The sequence below is a fragment of the Umbelopsis ramanniana genome, assembly GCF_025399195.1.
Source record: "Umbelopsis ramanniana AG unplaced genomic scaffold K450scaffold_10, whole genome shotgun sequence".
NCBI lineage: Eukaryota > Fungi > Mucoromycota > Umbelopsidomycetes > Umbelopsidales > Umbelopsidaceae > Umbelopsis > Umbelopsis ramanniana.
The window spans coordinates 368,096-388,398 of record NW_026252096.1 but is presented as its reverse complement, the minus strand read 5'-3'; the positions used below and the strand labels follow the sequence as shown (position 1 = coordinate 388,398).

At 40.9% G+C, this 20,303-nt stretch overlaps 9 protein-coding genes and 4 non-coding genes across 13 annotated transcripts; 7 read left to right on the top strand and 6 right to left on the bottom strand.

The window, feature by feature from the left end:
- Window positions 1–76: 76 nt before the first annotated feature.
- Window positions 77–1,165, top strand: K450DRAFT_228617 (uncharacterized protein). The gene has a single exon (XM_051586950.1). The coding sequence runs from the start codon at window positions 171–173 to the stop codon at window positions 1,005–1,007; it is 837 nt and encodes a 278-aa protein (XP_051447371.1). The 5' UTR covers window positions 77–170; the 3' UTR covers window positions 1,008–1,165.
- Window positions 1,166–1,544: 379 nt separating this feature from the next.
- K450DRAFT_293932 (uncharacterized protein) lies at window positions 1,545–2,597 on the top strand (the record flags this gene model as incomplete). The annotated part of the gene is made up of 1 exon (XM_051593598.1): window positions 1,545–2,597. One exon carries the CDS (start codon window positions 1,545–1,547, stop codon window positions 2,595–2,597), a length of 1,053 nt encoding a protein of 350 aa, XP_051447370.1.
- Window positions 2,571–3,727, bottom strand: K450DRAFT_206476 (uncharacterized protein). The gene is made up of 2 exons (XM_051584745.1): window positions 3,115–3,727; window positions 2,571–3,044 (listed from the first exon to the last, which is right to left on the bottom strand). Exons 1-2 carry the CDS (start codon window positions 3,703–3,705, stop codon window positions 2,688–2,690), a joined length of 948 nt encoding a protein of 315 aa, XP_051447369.1. The 5' UTR covers window positions 3,706–3,727; the 3' UTR covers window positions 2,571–2,687.
- Window positions 3,728–3,854: 127 nt separating this feature from the next.
- Window positions 3,855–4,256, bottom strand: K450DRAFT_228614 (uncharacterized protein). The gene has a single exon (XM_051586949.1). The coding sequence runs from the start codon at window positions 4,136–4,138 to the stop codon at window positions 3,866–3,868; it is 273 nt and encodes a 90-aa protein (XP_051447368.1). The 5' UTR covers window positions 4,139–4,256; the 3' UTR covers window positions 3,855–3,865.
- Window positions 4,257–6,312: 2,056 nt separating this feature from the next.
- K450DRAFT_t26 lies at window positions 6,313–6,383 on the bottom strand. Its single transcript has one exon. It is a non-coding gene; the product is annotated as a tRNA-Gly (tRNA).
- A 1,606-nt stretch (window positions 6,384–7,989) lies between these two features.
- On the top strand, window positions 7,990–8,479 carry K450DRAFT_228606 (uncharacterized protein). The gene has a single exon (XM_051586948.1). It carries the CDS (start codon window positions 8,034–8,036, stop codon window positions 8,247–8,249), a length of 216 nt encoding a protein of 71 aa, XP_051447367.1. The 5' UTR covers window positions 7,990–8,033; the 3' UTR covers window positions 8,250–8,479.
- A 1,014-nt stretch (window positions 8,480–9,493) lies between these two features.
- K450DRAFT_228601 (uncharacterized protein) lies at window positions 9,494–9,869 on the bottom strand. Its single transcript, XM_051586947.1, has one exon. The coding sequence runs from the start codon at window positions 9,694–9,696 to the stop codon at window positions 9,499–9,501; it is 198 nt and encodes a 65-aa protein (XP_051447366.1). The 5' UTR covers window positions 9,697–9,869; the 3' UTR covers window positions 9,494–9,498.
- A 438-nt stretch (window positions 9,870–10,307) lies between these two features.
- On the top strand, window positions 10,308–10,378 carry K450DRAFT_t29. The gene has a single exon. It is a non-coding gene; the product is annotated as a tRNA-Gly (tRNA).
- Window positions 10,379–11,953: 1,575 nt separating this feature from the next.
- K450DRAFT_t25 lies at window positions 11,954–12,025 on the bottom strand. The gene has a single exon. It is a non-coding gene; the product is annotated as a tRNA-Gln (tRNA).
- Window positions 12,026–12,771: 746 nt separating this feature from the next.
- K450DRAFT_228597 (uncharacterized protein) lies at window positions 12,772–13,313 on the top strand. The gene is made up of 2 exons (XM_051586946.1): window positions 12,772–12,990; window positions 13,051–13,313. The coding sequence occupies exons 1-2, from the start codon at window positions 12,914–12,916 to the stop codon at window positions 13,262–13,264; spliced, it is 291 nt and encodes a 96-aa protein (XP_051447365.1). The 5' UTR covers window positions 12,772–12,913; the 3' UTR covers window positions 13,265–13,313.
- A 3,001-nt stretch (window positions 13,314–16,314) lies between these two features.
- K450DRAFT_298056 (uncharacterized protein) lies at window positions 16,315–17,287 on the bottom strand (the record flags this gene model as incomplete). The annotated part of the gene is made up of 2 exons (XM_051593680.1): window positions 16,745–17,287; window positions 16,315–16,712 (listed from the first exon to the last, which is right to left on the bottom strand). The coding sequence occupies exons 1-2, from the start codon at window positions 17,028–17,030 to the stop codon at window positions 16,315–16,317; spliced, it is 684 nt and encodes a 227-aa protein (XP_051447364.1). The 5' UTR covers window positions 17,031–17,287.
- A 2,227-nt stretch (window positions 17,288–19,514) lies between these two features.
- Window positions 19,515–19,761, top strand: K450DRAFT_228576 (uncharacterized protein). Its single transcript, XM_051586945.1, has one exon. It carries the CDS (start codon window positions 19,579–19,581, stop codon window positions 19,741–19,743), a length of 165 nt encoding a protein of 54 aa, XP_051447363.1. The 5' UTR covers window positions 19,515–19,578; the 3' UTR covers window positions 19,744–19,761.
- Window positions 19,762–20,150: 389 nt separating this feature from the next.
- On the top strand, window positions 20,151–20,222 carry K450DRAFT_t30. The gene has a single exon. It is a non-coding gene; the product is annotated as a tRNA-Gln (tRNA).
- Window positions 20,223–20,303: the final 81 nt, after the last annotated feature.

Below are 20,303 nucleotides of genomic sequence, written 5' to 3'. Positions count from 1 at the left end.
GTCATCCTAGAACTTTTTTTTTTTTACTTTTCTTGCAGTGCCGAAGCCAGGTCTTTTAATGTAATGAAGGCAGACTGTTCATACCATTCTTCCGCCAAGTACACAGTTATAAAAATTTGATATAGCGGAGAAAGTGACAAACTTTACGATCAGCTGCCATCCCTTTTGCCATGTCGACTTCCGACTTCACAGAGGGCCTCGGAATCGCGTTCCTTGGCATTCTTCTGCTATTTACCGCTTGGAGAAACAATCAATTACACGTCAAGTTTGAATGGCCGAACAGTTCCACCTCTTCAACAGTTATTTCGACGCTTCTGGTACTCGGTTGTGGCTATTTCGCTAGAGAGATTTTCAATCCCGATCCAAGCAACATTTACAAGATCATTGGAGAGCCATTCAGGATACATCCCCTTTTACTTCGAACTAAGCTTTACAAATTTGAGGACCAGCTACTGAAGACAGTCGGCCTGTCAGCCGAGCAGACATTTGAACGCATAATGGGCAAGGATGGCATGCAACTCAGTTATGCTGCGCTAGGAAGCTTAGTGTTCACTCACCCTTACGCAGAGTCACTATCTCAGCTCAGGATCCCAATGATATCTGCTCTTTCAAAGTCATACGCAACAATGGGCGTTCTGATCTCAATTGGATATACCATGCCGAATCGTGAAATTTGGAAGAAGTGGGGTGTGATTGCTCTTGTCGCTGTAGGGGTTATACAGCTGTTCTGCTTGACCAACCTACAATTCCTGAATCTCGAAGGAAATGATACACTGCTGGAGTTTACAAACCGGTATAAAGCGACAGCATTCGTCACGATTTTGACTGGAATCATCTTCATAGGCGAGGCTAAGGCGCCGACGCAAAATGAGATATTGCTACAAACTGTTCGCTTTCTCCAGGTAATTCCAAGAAGCTTTCTTTTTGATAATGTATCTCGAATCTGGATAGATCGTCTGAGTGGTTCATTAATGCTTATTTCTTTAACTTTGGGTTACGATCTCTAGGATACTGTCAACATCCTCAAGAATAACAACAACGTTCTCCATACTACTCTTAAAAACGACAGATTGATGAGCAGATACCAGCATTAATGGTGACTCCGTAGTTCTATTCCCACAACTAATTTTGATGCATTATATAATAGAGATTTGCTAAAGGAATATTGTGAAGTCTACCGCTAGTGCCTACTTTGATAGAAGAGAGAATTTATTGTATTTGCTCGTTGATAAGCAAATGTATTGAGTTGGTAAAATCCCTGTCCTTTAACACTCCTTGAATCGAGCATGGCCCTTGATGCGCCAAGACTGTGGACCAGATAAATGATTATAAATACAGGAATACCTCCTAACCAGAATAATATAAAGCCATTATATCAGTTTAAGACAATGTCATATCATGACAATATCTCCAAGCGAACGGTTCGGGAAAAAATCTTTTACCGAGACTTTGCCCATTCGTGAGCAAATGTACGCCCAAAATGTTTATAAAAAACCTCCTCTCATCCATGACATTTATTTTATTTTTTTAATTAACATGAAAACATGGCCATCCCAAATCAACATCGAGTCTTCAGGCTGCCTGAAGGAAACATATCATCGTACAAGCAGCTTGCAGTAAAGCTGGAGCCTCTTGAAGAAATAGACAAGCATGAAGTATTAGTCAGAATCAAAGCTGTTGCTTTAAACTATCGGGACATAGCGATTTGCAATGGAAGCTATCCGTTGGGATTCAAAACCTCTCTTGTGCCTTGTTCGGACGCCTGCGGTGAAGTAGTGCAAGTTGGATCACAAGTGAAAGACTTGCAAGTCGGTGACCGGGTTATCAGCTTGTTTATGCAAGATCTTCTCTACGGAGACATCAAGGAAAGTGATTCATCTCTAGGCGGTGCTGTGGATGGCGTTTTACAAGAATATCTTATTTTTGCTGAAAATAACGTGGTCAAGATTCCACAGAAGAGCACAATGACCGATTCTGAAGCGGCTAGTCTAGTATGCGCTGGTACAACTGCTTGGAACGCCTTATATGGTCTGAGGCCATTGAAGCCAGGTCAAACTGTGCTTGCTGAAGGAACTGGCGGAGTTAGCATTATTGCGTTGCAAATCGCAAAGGCGGCTGGAGCAATTACCATCGTGACTTCATCTTCTGACGAAAAGCTGGATTTTGTCAAGAGTAATTACGGCGCTGACTACACCATCAATTATCAAACATTTCCAGACTGGGAACAAAAAGTAATGGAATACACGGATGGACTTGGTGTAGACTACGTTATTGAAAATGGTGGAATTGGAACCATTCAAAAGTCTGTTGATAGCCTGGCGTATGGCGGTATAGTTTCATTGATTGGATTCTTGGCTACCCTTCCTCCAGACCAGTATCCCAATGTTGTCATGTTGGCAAACAAAAAATCTGCTGTATTAAGAGGTATTTTAGTGGGCTCGAGGCAAATGGAGGAGGAGTTAGTTCGATTTTTTGTCACAAACGATATTCATGTTGGCGTGGACAAGGAATTTGAATTTACAGATGAAGGAGTTCTCAATGCTTATGAGTATCTAAGCAGCCAAAAACATATTGGAAAAGTATGCATCACGGTGTGATGATTTTAATAAATTCAATGATCGCTATCAAAAGAAAATACTAGCTCAGTTGTATGTTGATTGATATATCGTTGCTCTATCGAAAGCTAATCATTTTGTATAATTTTCAAAATCAGTGGTTTCCATTTTGTGATTGACCTGGAAAATCTGAGACGCCATCTCCTTCAGTCCCTTTGGTTTCCGCCCCAACAACTTTTCCATAGCTGGGTCAACAGTTATTCCTTCTCCTCTTTCGTTTGCTTTAAACCAAGATACCCAACTTTCCAATACAAACTCTTGTTCAGGTGGAAGACTATGCTGTGCCTTGTGATATGCTATGGCTTCTTCAGGGGAAACAATCTTGACATTGACTTTGCGGCCAGTGTATTCTTGTAGTAAGGAGCCAATTTCAGTAATAGTTGTAGAGCGTGGACCTGTCAGTGATATAGACTGGTTTTTGTACTCATCCTATGCATTTTCGTGATTTAATTAATAATTTGATCACATTGCTTTAGCAGCAAGTAACACTGCAACCAACCTTGTTTGCAACTATTATCGCAGTGGCCTCCGCCAATTCATCTCGGCTGGCCCAGGTATTTCCGCCATTACCAGGAACGACAATATCAAATTCCTTATTGCTGTCATCAAGTTGCAAAAAGCCAGCTGAAATACTCCATATCTCAGCATAAGAAGCCTCTCTGACTATAGTATAGGTGAGTCCCGAAGCCTTCAAATACTTGACAGTGTTGACATGTGCCTTCATGACGCCGGCGATGGTATCCTCTCCGGTAGGCCCACCGTAGGTCAGAGAAGTGTAGATTACGTGGGATACTCCTGCTTGCTTTGCAGCATCAATGGCGGCCTTGTGGTATACGAACCTTTCCTCGCTAACTGAAGGATATGACACAAGGAATAAAGTATCTGCGCCTGTAAAGGACGACACAAGAGTTTCTGGCTTCTCATAATTGCCATGACGAACTTCAATGCCCGCTTTTTTAGCAATAGCTGGGACAGCATCAGTGTTGTACGCAGAGATCATGACTTCAGAGGTAGGAATGAGTTCCTTCTCGACAATGTTTTTGAGAACCCCGCCTCCAAGGTTTCCTGACGTTCCTGTGAGGACTAGCATGTTTGAGTTAAAAGATTTAGATTTGGTAGTTAATTGATGAGGATGATGCGAGCTTACCTTGCGCCAATATATAGGAAAACTAATGTTCGAAATTTGTCATCATATGCACAGCTTAAAATGGTGCATTAATATTGGCCGGAGTCCGTCCATTGCCGAAACCTTAGATCAAATTATTACCTGCCAAGTGATGCAGATTGTCACGTAAGAGTCGAAGTGATATGATATCGTTACTATAAGCTCTCCGCTGATGGCGACATACACTACGAGTCGAAATGATACCCACCGCAAAAACTACTATGCCTCCATTAGCATGGCCCAAAAAAAAATTTCTAGCCCAACCTCTTTGCTGGCATTTACAGAATGAGCTGCAACAGTAAAGTTTGGTCTTCATGTTTCCCCACACAATTGACACGGGACCGACTTCCCGACTCATTACTTAAATGATTGCCAATGTTTAACATATAAAGTTGACAAGACTGGGAGTCGTGAAAGTCAAGTCATTTCAAACTTTGGCGATAGACTGATGTCATTACATAAATTCTTTAAATTCTCGCCACTCGAATTTCGACATGATGCCACTGCTTCGCCGTACACAAATTCCACAAACAGACATTGTTACCCATAAAAGTATAACCAAACTTGCCAACACTGTGATCGATGCTTCAAGCATTTACTGAATAATGGTCGTTAGACTTTGGAGGGTGGATCCATAGATTGTGTTACCATTTTTTATTATTTTTAAGAAGACTATGGAACTATCTCTATTGGTCGAATGATATACTTCATCATCTTTCTTCTTCAACTTGTACAGTACAAACCCTCTGTTAACGATGTATAGTGAACATAAAATCGCCTCTCTTAACGTGTCTTTAGGCATGCCTTCTGCAATACCCTTTGCCGAGAAGATGCGTTACAGCATTGAACGCTTGGCTGCACGTCTCGACCTTCTGGAACCGGTAATGAAGACCAATTATCAATGGACGTACCTTACAGGACGCCGATGACGACATTCAAAAACGCACCCCAGACATAGAGTTTCTTCCGTACGCTCGTTTCCGGAAAGCTTTTCCTTCTTTTCAAATGAAGTTCTTCCGTTCGCGAATGCCGAAGCAGACAGTGAAAAGTTTTATGCGGAATGTCCCCGTAACCTTGAACGCACACTGGTCGGTACCATGGAAATTCGGATCCTGTAACTTCAGACCCTGTTGATCTTCAAAAGTCCTGATCCAATATCGCCGTCCAAAGCGTGGAAAGGCTCAATCCACGCCCAAGCACACAGTTGCTGATCGCTCACCGAGGGACACCAGCAACGATAGCAAGTCTTCTTTGATTCCACAACAGCATATTCAAAGCCTACGCTTTTGGATCGACTCCGCCAAACGACCCTCGCCATTGCGTACTTCCTCCACCAGGCTACGATCGCCATCTGCTCCAGAAGAATCCTCATTGGCAGTTAGCGGCTTGGGACTTAAGGTTCACCGACTAACGGCGGAAGAAGTTGATGAACAGGCACTCACCATTATCGCCAGTGCCCAAGGGTAGATACAAGCCCGAAAGAGTAATCTGCAGAACCGTTACATCCGTTGGTGTCTCACCCATTCTTGCGATCATCAGGCCCCAACTTCTTCAGTGAACTTTCTGGAAGTAGCCAGGATGACTCGCGGTCTCGCGACATCGACGTTGCAGGCATATCGGTCGACTCTTTTGGACCTCTTTGAGGATCGGCAGGCAGTCGCCTCGTCGACCTCCTTGCAGACCTTCCTTCAGGCGATCAACAGTGAGACGCGTGAAATGAATATGTCAGTGACTGTCTTCACTTCCCCCCTCCCAATGCGGACTTTCTGTTGACCAAGAGGCCGATCACTCATGGTCTATTTGACTATTAATGCCGCTCTTCCCTTTTTGTATGAATAAGGCATCTCTTGTTTCCTTAACGATTATGTCATATGATGTTCCTCCATTCTCCAGTTCCTGGCTACAGACACTTTGGTCAAAGCTAGGTACACAACATTGTTCTCACTAGGATACAATCCCTCATCCAATTAACAGGTAGAACGTATGATGAGAAAATTTAGAACGATGAGAGCCAGCTATTGTAAAGAAGATGAAGCGTGGGACAAGTGGCTGCCGCACCTTCGTTGGGCGTGCAGCAGTGCAGTCCACAATCAACTAATGAGACACCTCATTTTCTGCGTTTGGGCGAGACCCCTTCTATCCTCAAACCGCAGCGATAGATCCTCAGCGCATAAATAAAGAAAGGTTTTGTCACAAGATTGTCGTTTTGATCACTGTACGACTTATTGCATTATCTTGCTGACGAGTGAACTTCTCGTGAGGTTAAAAACGAACGTTCATTCAAAGATTCTGCTCTATTTTTACTTATCGTTTTGTGACTTATTACAAAAGAAATCCGGACTTCTTTACCGACGAAGTCATGTTGAATCGGCGTTTGGTTGAACCGACATCTTAGTTTTAGTGACAACAATATGTTGATGCACTCTCCGTGTAATGGGTCGAGGCATTCGTTCAAAACTCACCCACCTTGTAAAACATTATCGCTCAGACGTATTAAGGCAACCAAAAAGATATTCGCATAAAATGCAAAATTGCGAAGTCCGGGAATCGAACCCGGGCCGTCTGCTTGGAAGGCAGAAATTCTACCATTGAACTAACTTCGCTTTTTCTGAAACATGAAAAGGACTGTTATTTATATTTCATTTTGTCATAAATATTTGAAAAACCTTTATGTCTACGCATAGCTAATCAATTTTTATGTACATATGTGCTATCCAACACTTATATACAAGAAAAGCATAAATATGGTATTTTATGGTTAAAGAGAAGACTTTTGTAAGTAGATGCCATTGAATAATGTAATATCCTGCCATTTGTAAGCATTTATTCAGTCACCACTTTTGTTAAATGTCATTATTCGATTTTAATAAAATCTTATGGTCACTATTTCTATATAACAATTAATTAGTTTTCACTGAATCATCAATTCTTATCGCTTGCCTATAGAAAATGCCGCTATAATCATAAATGTGAGATATTACTTTATATTATCATAGGACAACCACCTAGTCCAAAGTACTTGATAAGATATGTCACTTTCACTATCGCTAACAAAATAGCTCTGACAAGTGCAATGACCAATTCGTTTGAGATAATATTTTTTCATTCCTTCCTTGTTCATAGCACTACTTTCGAGATGTATCGTGTAACTATATTATTTTCAGCTCAATTTACTGCTAGTCTGATCAGTACCACCCTTTCTTAATCACCGCATCTGCAATCGACATCTTGGTTCCAAGCGATCTCAACGGCTGATGCGCTCACTTTCAAAGCATAGTGACTGTAAAATTCTCTCTCTCTCTCCTTTTTTTTTTTTTAAAAAAAAAAGTGCGAATGCGAATGTGAGTGTGAGATTTATTTTCGCTGTGGGAGGGGGTTTAAATACTGATCAGCAGTACGATAATCGCAGGTGCATTTCGAGATAGCATTCACAATGCTTGGCTAGATTGCACCCCTTGGCTATCGGTCCAACAAGAGCTAAAGGCAAAGGTAATGCTAAAATCAAGTAAAGTAATACTAAGTCCCATTCCTCCACCGTCAGATGTCACCTACTAACGACATGCATCACTATGCCCTAAGAGCCTAATGGTTCGCCAGTTAGTGCTTCAAGGTCGTCGAGGGAAGTCGGTTGAAGCCTGAAATATCTTTCACTTCATCATCACATAGGAGGGTGTGAAGCTTGATGTCGAACTATGGTGTCATATTTTTTGACATCGGACATAGGGTCCCGTCACACGTTGTATAGCCTCTGAGCTCATTAAGAACTTTTTGCTCCGGGTAAAAGTAATTTACTGTCATAATATATGCTAGAAAAGAAAGGATATACGAACGTCCATGTGTGAGCTATTATTCCGTAAGGGCTAATTTTGATTAAGGTCGGCTATGATTACAGGTGTTTTGAATACAAGTGTGTTTAAGGTGGGTTTTCGGTTGTTGGCAATAAACTTGGCATCGCGTGAAACATGAAACTAACGCCAAAAAGCAGTGGTCATAGTCAGCATCTATGCCAGGCTATCAAAAGTCGTAAAAATGGTAAAAGCTTCTTCGAATGCCTTTGGCACCTGGAGCGTTGTATTTTCTGTAGTTAGATACTGACCATCCGCTAGCGATTTCGTTATGTACCGTTATGCGATATCCCGAAAATGCGCATGAGCGTACTAACAAATAGCCAATTCCAAAACTTGAACTTTCAAAAGATGACACACTCACCTACTATTTGGAAAGCAACGTAGCCAATACGTTTAGTTTCGTCAATGCTATCCTTGTTTGACTTCGCCCTTTTCACCAAGTCTATTGTCAGCGCGAACTTATCATCAACCTATTATTGTAGACCGACTGACCGGCTTGTTGTGGGCTTCATGACGTTTGCTTATGTCGGTCTTTGTTTGCAATGTCGCTTTTTAGTCATAACTTTACGATTTCATCGCGTGTCATTACAGCGAAACCGACTGATTCCTTACGTACTATGAGCTGTTTTGGTACGGTTTTTGGGAACCATTCAGTTGTCCGTGTTGCAAGGATGTAGCAACGTGAGTGGGGCCAACTGGATGTGTCCAGCGTGATGAAGTCATATAATTCCGCCGCATTCAGGTCTCCTCATCGTGACAAAGCAATCTGCCATCAATTTCACCTTGCCAACTTTGTATTTGAGCTTGAAGTCATAATGTTGCAGCTCATCCAACCGACTGTGCAGTCTTAGTGGAACGTCATCGTTTTTTCTTGAGCACACGGCTACTTCCAAAGCCCCTACTGAGCTGGCAGTTCGTCCACAGTAGAGAAAGTGAAATATTTTGCACATACATGCGTATTAGTTCGCTTATATATCGTTAGTTAATCGCAGCAAATGTCAGTTTATGTCGTGAGGAGTTCAACTATTTGTTTCTAGGAAAGGATGACCTGAGATAACTAGCCTTTATTGAAAGCACTTCACTATCTTATAGTTGCTGATACCGAGTTGAGTTCATCGACCCACCTAAACCGTGAAATCTTGTAATAAAATAGTCCACTTGAGTAGTGGCTTCAACCACTTGTCGCCACGCTACACTATTGGTCTTCCTGTATTTATATTTCTTTTTGTCGATTGTCACAAATCGTTCTCTACCTCATCGTCAGATTCTACGCGACTAAGCTTGGTGTTGTAGCATACCATTATGATGTTCAGTCTTTGCCTTTAGTACTCGGGTGGTAAGCCAAGGCCATCAGATGCTTGGTCTTTCAAGATGTGCAGGTAAATTCAACAGATTCGCCATAAAGGTTGAGCCAACGATCCGTAATAATCTTCTTAGGTACCCTTAGTTACAACATGGTCGTGAAACAGGAATTCAGCCACTGCTTTTTCCACTGATTTTGACATAGCTTTGATCACTGGGCAGTCCTGTAGCGTGGTATATTAGCGAGTTGTAAACGTCGATTACCTACCGTAGCCGTCGTAGTCATTTGCTGAAAAGATGTAGTCCTATGGAGAGAAAGGTTGCTCCATGACAAGGGAACATGAGTCTCTGATTTCCAGTTGCTAAAGGATCTAGATACTTGGAGCCAGCCCTTACCGGATGCCGCATAAAATTTCAGCATTGCAAAATCCTAAAAATGAGTGAGAGGGTGAAACACCGTCTCCGACGATTTCGAGGAGTAATGGTATAAATTATCATGAAGCTGATTTTACATACAGCATTTGAACACGTTTACCATGAAATCGTCTTTGAGAAACGGAGACTTTTTTTAATAGACAGCGACAATAACTTGTGTAGAGATATTGCGGCTATCCTGACAAAAAGCTATGGCGTGGCGATCAATATGTCGCATGCCGAGAGTCAAAGAGAAAAAGGAGTGGAACAAGAATACGGTGACGACAGTATCTAGGATACTCCTAGGGGCAATAAAATACGTCGAACTACTGAATCTTCTTGTTTGGTTCATCCTGTTTGATGTTTTTGCTATGTCGATTTCATTTCTACAACTATCTTAGTGTTCGTAGCATACACTTTGGCTCAGAGTCATAACCGCGGTGGCTCGGAAGGCTTAGCAGCTCGGGCGTAATAGTCGTAGTATTGGCTTAACATAACACGACTCTTGGAAGTATTATTGTTGCACTGTGTTTTTCTTTTCTTTATTTTCGTACCAGACGGGAAGAATCGTTGTGTAGCTTGCATTTTGGTGACTTGTGTTATCGAGTCGCTATAAATATCATGTAACTAAAATAAACAATCTGTCGCAGACTTAAGTTTGAAGAATTATCATTGTAATGACATCCATAAATGATGAGATAATAACAGTGCAGAGTCGCACCAACTACATAAGGTGTTTAGTTCTGGTAGGCTCAGAGCAATAGCTGTTGGACAGTAGGACGTAATTTAACAGCTACATAAGCAAGTCCAAAAAATTACCAAATTTTTCTTAGAATAATTCAGGAACAGATAGTAGCTATAACCCATATATTGTAAAATCTTCCTTGATAAGCACACTATCTAGACCAGACTGTTACGGTTTGTATAAAGATATTTTAGTAAAAAGTCCACATTTCAGAAAAAGCGAAGTTAGTTCAATGGTAGAATTTCTGCCTTCCAAGCAGACGGCCCGGGTTCGATTCCCGGACTTCGCAATTTTGTCCCTCCTTCGAATTTTTTTTTGGTAATTGGAAGTAAATGAAGTCGCATCGTTTTAAACACTGTGCTACTTTGAGCATTATCCTGCAGACGAGCGAACTCCATGTGAGGTTTAAATGTAACGTATATTCAACTGCTTTATTTATACTTCTTGTTTTGTGACTTATTCTATAATAATGTAAAAAGATACCTAAATCAAAGAGGTAGTTCAATGGGATTTGTTCAACATCGAAGTCACATTGAACCAGCGTTCGATTGAGCTGACATTATATTATTTTCAAGACGACAGACGTTTTAAAACACTAACGTGAGATATCCTATGATACATTGTAAAGTGGATCCATAGAATGTGACTCCAGAGCACCAGAGGGTCCGGACGTATTGAGCGTCAAGGCCGTAAAATTGGTTCGAGTCTCGATATTAGACCAAAACTGCTGGAGATCAACACGGTCCGGAACCGCCTCGGTATCGATCAGTGTGCATTCAAGGTTACATGGACATTCCGACACAATCGTTTTAATAGTCTGCCGGCATTTGCGAGCGGAACAAGTCCCTTTGGAAGGATTAAACGACTTCTCGAAAATGAACGAATGCAAGAAGGGTGTTTCTGAGGTAACAGTCTGGTATGGCGTCATCGACTTCTAGCGCGGTAGTGCTTTTGTTTGATTGGTCTTGGTGACCCTTTCCAATAGGTCGAGGTGTAGGGCGGAGCGCTCAATGATGTAGTGCATCTCCTCTGAACAAGAACTGCATCGGCCTCTCTTCCACAATATCCCCCTTTCTGTGTCATTACGTCGTCGATTCCTTGATCTAAAGTGTCGGAGTAAAGAATTAAACAGTACTCAGGTATTAAACAGTACTCAGGTATAAGCAACGTGAGCACAGTAGCATTTACCAATGCCTCATTCAAATGGCTGAAACGTTACTGCTGGAGCTTAGTACATAAAAGTCTTATATTTCTTCAGGAAAAGCTTAATGCGATGGACATATCGGATCACAACTGGTTGGAGAATTCAACCGATCCAGCTCTCCGGATGGCGACAATTCAGTAATTTCCATTGTTGGGTCTTTGAAGTGCTAACGTAGTCTTCAACACTCTATTGCTGAGGCAGCATTTCTGGAGAACGACTTGCTTTCCGGATGCGCTGCTGCTTTGGAACCCCTTGTTGAATGTCAATTCATATTCTAGCCGAGTGTGTGGCAGCCTGATTAAAGTCTAAGCCTTTCTTGGAATGACCATTATGCACCTAGTAAGTACTATGCAGATGACTGTCGTTAACAATCCGTAACCGTAGGAGTGAATGAAAATGTACTTTTTTTCTGCTTGATTTCGTACTTTTAATATTTCATGTTCATTGCCCGTCCAGCAATTTTCTATTATGACACGATGGTTTTTACGGCATTTGCTAAGGGTGCTGTGCCTGATATCCTTATCCTAAACAACTTTATAAAATGACTTTTTGACTGATCTAAAAGAAAATGGTATGAATTCCCTCGCTACCTAGGACGAAATCTTTTTAATTGTAACATTTGCATTAGCAAAAATGCGGACAGTCAAAAAACAAAAATGTAGGTCCTACCGAGAATCGAACTCGGGCTGCCAGATTCAAAGTCTGGAGTCATAACCATTAGACCATAGAACCATTTGTTGTGAAGTCGCAATCGTGATGAATTTTATAATTAAACATTTTGCTGCACTTTTAGTAGTTGATGATCGTTTTCTAATCATTTATTAAAACTATTTTATAGGTTTTTATTCCGTCTTTGGAACATTATATTCAATAGCTGTGTTAATAAATATAGGGAGGCTTCCTAAGTGCCCGATCTCTTTCTTGTACTGGTCCTTGAGGTGATAGGCAAGAATTTGCCCTTTGGTCTTCCACCCAGCATAACGGATCTCAGCACCGGAGGTGAGAAATCTCTATCATAATTTATATCAATCACGTTGTCCTCTCAATTTTCTTTGATAACCTCTGAACCTCCACTACTCTTCTACATTGCTGTCCTGGACAATGTCTCCTGTTGAATTCTTGAACGTCCTTGGTCAAAGTTGCGGAGCATCAGAGGTACGGTGGGTCATGAAGCAACTGTATTCACTGATTCTATATTCACTGTTAGATTTCTTTGTACTCACATAAATATGGTAGCCTCTTGTCCCGCTCTACGTGGTTTGTGGAGTTAAGCCAAGAATCTCTCATATTATCCATTTCTATGTACAAAGCAACAGTTGACATATACGCAACTTCTCAATATTCCACCTGAAAAGTTCGCGTGCCAGAATCTGTAAAAGATGCGTCTCTGATTTAGGACTTGAATCAGTCGCGATTCACGGCCGTTTGAAACTAGGCTCGAGACCATACCGCCCTCATGGGCCAGCAAGACCTTATTGCCCTGTTTAAACACTGTTTTTTTTATTGTTGTCCCATTGGCCTATCACGTGCCATCGTGGCGTGTATGCAAATTTCACGAAGGCTAGCTTTCCTCCCAATCTTTGAAAATCTCTCGACATCTATCATCTCTCATAATTACTGATGCACCATGGCGAACCGGTCATTGTACAGCTGCAGCATGTCTCCAGGTTTGTCGGCTTCTGGCCATGCGTCAAGTGGTAAGGTGGGAAACCTGTGCTTACAAACGCGATACGAAAAGAGAGCTGACCGTTCAGAAGTCGTCTCAACGATGCACACACCGTTCGCCTGCTTTCGCAAAGCCGCCTCCAGTATCCTGTTGAAAAGTTCACACTTCCCGTTCATCTTAGCGTGGGATGTCGAGGTTTGCTTATGATGCATTTCTTATGTTTGAATATAATGCTTCACTCTCTTACTATTGAAGTTTCCACATACTGTTTATTAACAATTTATTTTGCGCCAATACAAAAATAAACTAAGATCACGATATCAGAGCAGAGAGCCTGAAAATTTATTCTCGAAATCATTAGACACTTAAAGCATGGCAGGAGAAATATATTCAAACATGTATACTCATAGATAAGATAGTGGAGATATAGGTGTTTTTGAAAGGCAATCGTCAAAAAATGAATGAAATGCAAACGTACAAGACTATACTTACCCTCCCCCGAAGGATCATCGGTATTCCTGGCCTAACCAGGGTGCCCGGCGCCGCGTCCTGTTCAGACGGGCGGGGCGGAGATGTCCTTTTCAGAGAAAACAGGATTAGTGCTGTGAAATATCTGACATTCTGATAGGAAGTTAAAACTTACGTGGTGGTATTACGGTAAAAAAAAAAAAATTGAAAAAAAAACGCGGTGGTTTATAACAAAAAAAAGATGGCCAACCCATCTTTTTTTAACAGATTACGGGAGAACTGCAGCTATGATAATGAGCGTCAAGTTAATTAGGATTGCGTATGATTAGATACGTTGAATTAAAACATATATGTATGCGGCACTCACCATCAGAGTGCCAGTCCTCCAAAAAAAATATGAGCAAGGATACGGATTGTGCAATTAACGCCGGATTGTTTTGAGACGTACGCGTTTATAGTCTACAGCAGCTATTCTTTAGCATTGCAATCATTTTTGAAGTTCAAACGTAAAATCACTTACTTTTAGTCATTCCGGAAACCATGAAAGATACCACTCTTGCTTGCGCCGCCTTTTAAACACATTTTTTCATGTCCGTTGATCAATCACTGATTGATATCAGTCACGGCAATCATATCAATTTTCTGATGTATCAAAGATTGATTAAGGAATGAACTCATGGGATTCATCGACAGGAAAAAGGAGGTTATCGACGTATGAATGCTAAAAGGTTCCTGATACTACGCATAAGATTAAGTTGAAATTTAGCATAACTAATTATCCCAAAGACCGTATGATCCTCAAGATCCCACTGTCCAATAAAGTATACTCCCGTAAGCTAAGCCATTGTTACTTATTGTTGTAATTGACATGATGGAATGTAAGAAAAAATGATGGACTGCTGAAGATGCGAGATGTAAAAGTTGATTAATAGATGTAGATGTCAACATTGGTGAACACGAGGGAAGAGTGATATATGTTCAAGATCAGCGGGACTGACTTCTCCAACCTAGACTATCTCATGATTTTATGAAATTGCTATTGGCAAATAAGCAGTCAGCTCATATTGTGGTAGGCAGAGGTGCATGTTTGAAGAAAACAATTGTATATTGGGAAGATATCCGTTTAATCTTTTGGCAGAGTTCTACATTTTGATACGAAGCTAAACTTACATGATGTCAGCTCAAATTATTTCTAAAAGGACTGTAGTTCAGTTAGGATTTTCAGAGCAACCAGAACGCATCACGACCTACTGTTAAAGGCTTTAATACGTCTTCTGATAATGCCACCGGCACTGCGCGTGCGGCATACAATGTTGTAAACATAATCGACCGCACTCAACTCGCGATTCACAATGAGCTTCGCTTCCTATAATCTCGCTAGGACAAGTCGTAAGTGTGCAGTGTGTTCCTCCTCGCTCCGATTGAATATTAGGATGTCATTAGGTACAAGATTGATATATTCTCTCAGCACAATGGCAGACAACACTCACTTCATCCCGTTTGAGGAGGTGCTTCGTTTTGTTGGTGTGATAAGGGTAGTTCAATTCTTCTGCGACCGCTTCGTGAGACATTGGTCATAACTAAGGTTTCTCTCCGTCACTCTCACAATGCCCAACTATCTTCACGCCAACTGCAACTGATGATTATTGCCGTAACCATGTCCGACCTAATATCATGTAAGACTGCAAGTCTAACACTCGGGCTCGAATCGTTTTCTAAAGCCAAGGAAAAGTAGAGGCCACTCTACTTCTCTCTCAGTAGCTATTCCTTCTCCATCCGCTGTCGCTTTTATCTGCCTTAAACTGTCTTTTGTTGCAAGATGAGCCTCACTACTCGAGAAACAACGTAGTTATTACTAGCGCCACTGTCAACCATAACAGAAAGGGCCACCTCTTCCATCATTGTTTCGCATAGAGGTAACTTCGAAGGTGTGGTAGCTGCCAGCAACTGAGATAGATACATGCTAACTTTATGCGTATGATCAGGCATTGGATATAGTTAAAATTTCAAGGCTCTTGCCTCCCGCGTTTTGTTTGTTAGCCTTATCGTTAGACCTCCCTCTATATTTTTTGTGATCTCAAATAAAGGAAGAACGGTCATATCGTAACACCCACTATACTCACCTCAACTGCCACAATATGAATGAAGAAGCGATGTTTAAGCATGAGAAATCAGAGTTGACAAAGTCATTTTTGTTAGTACATATTGAAGAACATCCACCAAATGGATGAGCTATCTTGGTTGAATTTGTGCATAGAAATCGGTAGTAGGCCAGTGGAATAGTATTGATTTATTTGTCACCAAGTCATAAAATAGCTTATTTTTGTCATAAAAACTCTTTACATAGCATATAACGCACCCAAAAAACACTCCATTTTTTTCTTGAAATCCCTCCATCTACGCACTGTGTCAGGTCTTGCTAAGGCTTGTAGATATAATGGAAGCATAAAAGATTGAGTATAGTTATAAGAATAGGTGAGAAACAGGCGCTGTTCAGTGGTCGGTGCAGGACAGTGTTGAGAACCTAATGTTTACATACATTGCGATAAACCATGCAGAGAGATTTGTATTGGCGTGCATGGATGACTGGCTTGAGGTTGAATGTGAATTGTGGTAGGTAAGTAAAAGTAAAGAAAAGAATAGGAAGGGTAAAAATATCAGAGAGAAAGGGAGCAGAAATTTTTTTAAAACAGATCAGAGCTTCATCAAAAGCTTACAAGCTCACTTTTAGCACAGACTATATAAAGCTCTACCTTTTCCCAACTATCTGTCTTTGTAAGCACATCTTTATCGAAACTTCCAGTCTTGCTGGGATAAACAAAAATTCATTTACGGATTGCACAGGTGACCTTCGTCTTTAACAAGTGTACATTGAAAGATCCCCTGTTTACTTCTGTTGCTGTGCTTGATCGAGCTTTGCAATGTCGGCTTTTCTAACGCGACACTTCCCTTTAATGTGACCAGGTTTGTGGCAGTATTGACACACAATCTGCTTCAATTCGGTCTTCCTGTTCCTTCGCGGCAAGAAGCTGCTCCACTGCATGAAGTTGTTGACCTCGTCTTTGCGTATTTTTTCTTTTAAATTCATGTCCATGGGAGTAACTTGTTCAGTTAGGAAGTTTCCGTTGGCTTGGAAGTCCTCTCCGTTTCCATGGGGGGCTACCGGAAGGTCTGGTCCTCTAGCAATCATATGTACCATGTCGACAAATTCGGCATAGCGATACGCTTCCTCCAAGGTATTTGGATCCTCATACATCACACGAAGCCTAGTGTCGTACGAAGGCCCTGAACGAAGTAAAATATGGCATCTTTAAAACACATGCTCGGTAGCTCTTTCATGATCAAGCGGAACGCCGCGATGTATTCTGTGATGGATCCGGTTTGCTTGATTTGTTGGAGTTGTTCACGAGCAAGAGTCTGTGAGAACCTTGCCTTGAATTCATTCTGAGAATATCCGTAGCAGATGGTCCTGTCGTCAATCTCTGCCTGCTCAAGTGATCTCCTGAATGAAGCCGGGTTCGCTACGTGTAATTCTCTGGGGAGTTCATTAATTTCTTGCTTCACTGCCTCCTTCATCTTCTCTTGATTATATCTTATTTCCATTAATGTAGTATATATGGCTTCCACCTCCCACTTCCACCCGTCTTATGTGTGTTCAACGAGCTTGTCCGTCGTTCTATATAAAATTTTTGCCAGTGGGGATACGGTATTAGGCGTTTCAAACGATCTAACTAAAGAATCGCAACCGAACGTTATGACTGGTAAGAGTTGGGTATCCGTTAGTTGTCTTGGTTATATTGAAAGGCAGAAGATCTGAATTTCAAAGTTCGTGATGACTGAATCCATCTCGAAGGCTTCCCATTAGGATATTGAGTCACGAGATATTACGCCGGAATTCTCAATCCGCGAGTAAATAATCCTCTGTGGTGATCGACAGGAAACTTGCGCTTTGGCCATCCACTCAGAGTAGTGAATCTCAACACTGGAGGTGAGAAATCCCTATCGTAGTTTCTAACAGCCTTTTCGTCCTCTCAACTCTATTCAATAACCCTTGGCGTCTCCTGCTCTTTCAAAATTTCTATCCTCCACAGTAAAGAAACTTTCGCTATATTACACAATTTTCTAGCTTTTTCAGTGATCTCAAACCGCACCACAACTTCTCTAACCATACCTAGATTCCATAGATATCAATACCAAATTCATATTTCAAATAAATCTGATGAAACCTAGGAATTAAAGAGTGTAGCATTTCGAATTTGGCTATTGCTTAGAGTAAATATGGGTTAGTTATACTATGATAATTACCCTAAAGTTCGAATTTATGTAAGTCTGTTTACTTTCAGTACTCTTTGATATTAAGCATCTTTAGTTTGATTCTAGTACTTTTAGGAAATAGACCGTAGCACATGAAGTTTATTGAAAATGTCAATACATGTAATATCTTTTGTATGCTGTCATGTGCATGAAATCACTCCTAAAGATAAAAGTGTGAACAGTCCTATTATGCTGCATTTCAGAAGGTAGCTTTATGTGAAGAACCCATTTCGACCATCTAGATCTTGAAGAGCAAAAAATGTATCTTAGTACATACTTAAGAATGGTATTACAAAAAGCTTTTTTCATAATTGAAACTTGTGTAAGCAAAGCACTAATAGGTAAGTCAGTCACTTTGAACAACATAATTTGGATTTGCAAAGCAAAACACACGAGTGAAATCCTGGTGTATGCCGTCTAGCTTAAAAAAGAAAGTTATCCATAATAACTCGTCATGACCACTGGAATATAGGTGTGGATGGTGGCGACTCAAGTTTCCACCTGCTTGCTTTAATGACTCATTATGCGAACTCAACACATTTGCTTGCAGTGTTAATGCACGATGACAGTGGTAGCCGATCAAGATTTCAACTGTGTTTTCCTGCAGCTGTAACGAAGAGCTCAGTACCGCCATGGTCATACGTTCCTGTCATTTTTTAACTCTTGATACATACTTCTGCGCTGAGTCACCAGTCGTTAGTACTTTTGTGAGCCAGTTTAGACACAGCTAACACCATAGATCATTTGCTGACTGTTATTACACCTTCCGTCAGTATCGTATCGTCGTCCCTTGCAGCGATGGAATTTCAGGTCGATGCTGATGCCGCATATTAACCCTTGAATTTCGCAGAAAGTTCGTGCCGTCACCTTCAAATAAACATTTCCATCATTTTCGATTGCTTGCAAAAAGGCTGAGGTCAGATTTAGTGTTAGCAGGAGGTTTCGTTTCAGGTATCGTCGGCCGCTAGTGATTCCATGGATACCGAATTATCTCCTGAACCATACAATAAAGGTGATGAATGCACAACTTGTTTGCTACAGCCTTTGAAGTATTGGTCACTGAATTCTTTCGCTTGCCGTGCTCTCTCTTATGCTCATGTCGCCTGAGCTTGCCTGTTTCTCAATCATGAAAAGGTACCTCAGATTGCAGATTTATAGTAGTCTAAATGGTGTCCAGACTATAAATGGCCGTCGGATGCACCGTTTTACCTTTCCATATCAATCATGTAGCTGAGCCATGTTATAAGATATTAGCAGACTATAAATCATTGGCCAAATCAAAACATGAGGTACATACACCTTAATCAAAACGGCCGGTTTTATTGCTTCCGAACTTTTTTGAGCTATGTAGATGGTCCTCTTATCCATCGGGTCATCACATGGTATGCATTCATGCCACATAAGAAGATTAAACAGACGCCATATTCCACTCGGGCAGTGTATACGTGATTGCTGCCAGATCCTTTCACCAGACAAATGTACAGTCAGATCCGCCGTTCACCACTGTACTTCGGTTGTGGAAGCAGACTGAACGGAGCAGGTTAATGAAGTTGCATCACGGTTAAGATTTTATGCAGAAGTGGGCTAGACTAGGCCATAAATTTTTTTGATTTGATAATTTCGTCAACATTGAATTCGGATCTCTTACTTTTATATGTGTTGATGATTTTGTGGCTACCATTGAGCAAGATGCCTAGAAGATTGCTAATTGTGTCAATAAAGACAAGCTAAAACTGCAAAAAGCGAGGATCGACGTTCAAAATTTTACACATACTAATTTAGAGGCATTATAGCCAAGTATATGAAGCCGTGATCCGTACTTCCTGTAATTGACAAAATGGTCGATGATCAAGTTTACGCCGCGCCATCACGAACACTGCGATATAGTTCAAAGCGTTATAGCTCCTTAAATTTTTACTATAGAGTTATGATGCTGACAAAGTTATATTATCATTTTGAGTTTTCAGCGATGTTTCTCGATGTCCTGATAAGCATGAACTAGTATTAGCGATGTCCCCAGTCCATTCAGAACGGCCAGAATGATTCTGTTAACACTAGAGATATGCAAAAAACAAAGCCTCATTTATTAGATAGAATTGCAATTGAGATTTATGTTGTTTACTACTCGAAAGAACGAACGGTTTCCCGCAGTGCGCATAAGACATGAAAAGTCCTAGTAATAGTTTGAGAGATGGAGCAAAGAAGAGAGCAAAAAATTGAATGCATTGGAATCCCATAATAATGGAGTCTAATTTATAGCAGTATTAAATAAAAAATAAGATTTATTTTGCAATTATGAAGATCATAAGCAGGAATGACGGCTGAGCCCTCTAGAAATTACATTTGATAGCGTTTGAATAAGTTATTATATGGTATATAAATACTATAACTACGCACCTCGCAAATAAGGGTTTCATGGTCTAATGGTTATGACTCCAGACTCTGAATCTGGCAGCCCGAGTTCGATTCTCGGTGAGACCTATATCTTTTTGGTTATTCACCCAAGATTAAAAAGCGCTGATTGCTTTGTCTGTTTAGATTACTGTACGACTTATTGTATTA

Coding starts and splice junctions, on each gene's coding strand:
- K450DRAFT_228617 (XM_051586950.1), top strand. CDS start 171: ATGTCGACTTCCGACTTCACAGAGGGCCTCGGAATCGCGTTCCTTGGC.
- K450DRAFT_206476 (XM_051584745.1), bottom strand. CDS start 3,705: ATGCTAGTCCTCACAGGAACGTCAGGAAACCTTGGAGGCGGGGTTCTC. Junction 3,045..3,114: donor CGATAATAGTTGCAAACAAG/GTTGGTTGCAGT, acceptor GAAAATGCATAG/GATGAGTACAAAAACCAGTC.
- K450DRAFT_228614 (XM_051586949.1), bottom strand. CDS start 4,138: ATGAGTCGGGAAGTCGGTCCCGTGTCAATTGTGTGGGGAAACATGAAG.
- K450DRAFT_228606 (XM_051586948.1), top strand. CDS start 8,034: ATGCTATCCTTGTTTGACTTCGCCCTTTTCACCAAGTCTATTGTCAGC.
- K450DRAFT_228601 (XM_051586947.1), bottom strand. CDS start 9,696: ATGAACCAAACAAGAAGATTCAGTAGTTCGACGTATTTTATTGCCCCT.
- K450DRAFT_228597 (XM_051586946.1), top strand. CDS start 12,914: ATGCACCATGGCGAACCGGTCATTGTACAGCTGCAGCATGTCTCCAGG. Junction 12,991..13,050: donor TTCTGGCCATGCGTCAAGTG/GTAAGGTGGGAA, acceptor ACCGTTCAGAAG/TCGTCTCAACGATGCACACA.
- K450DRAFT_228576 (XM_051586945.1), top strand. CDS start 19,579: ATGGTCGATGATCAAGTTTACGCCGCGCCATCACGAACACTGCGATAT.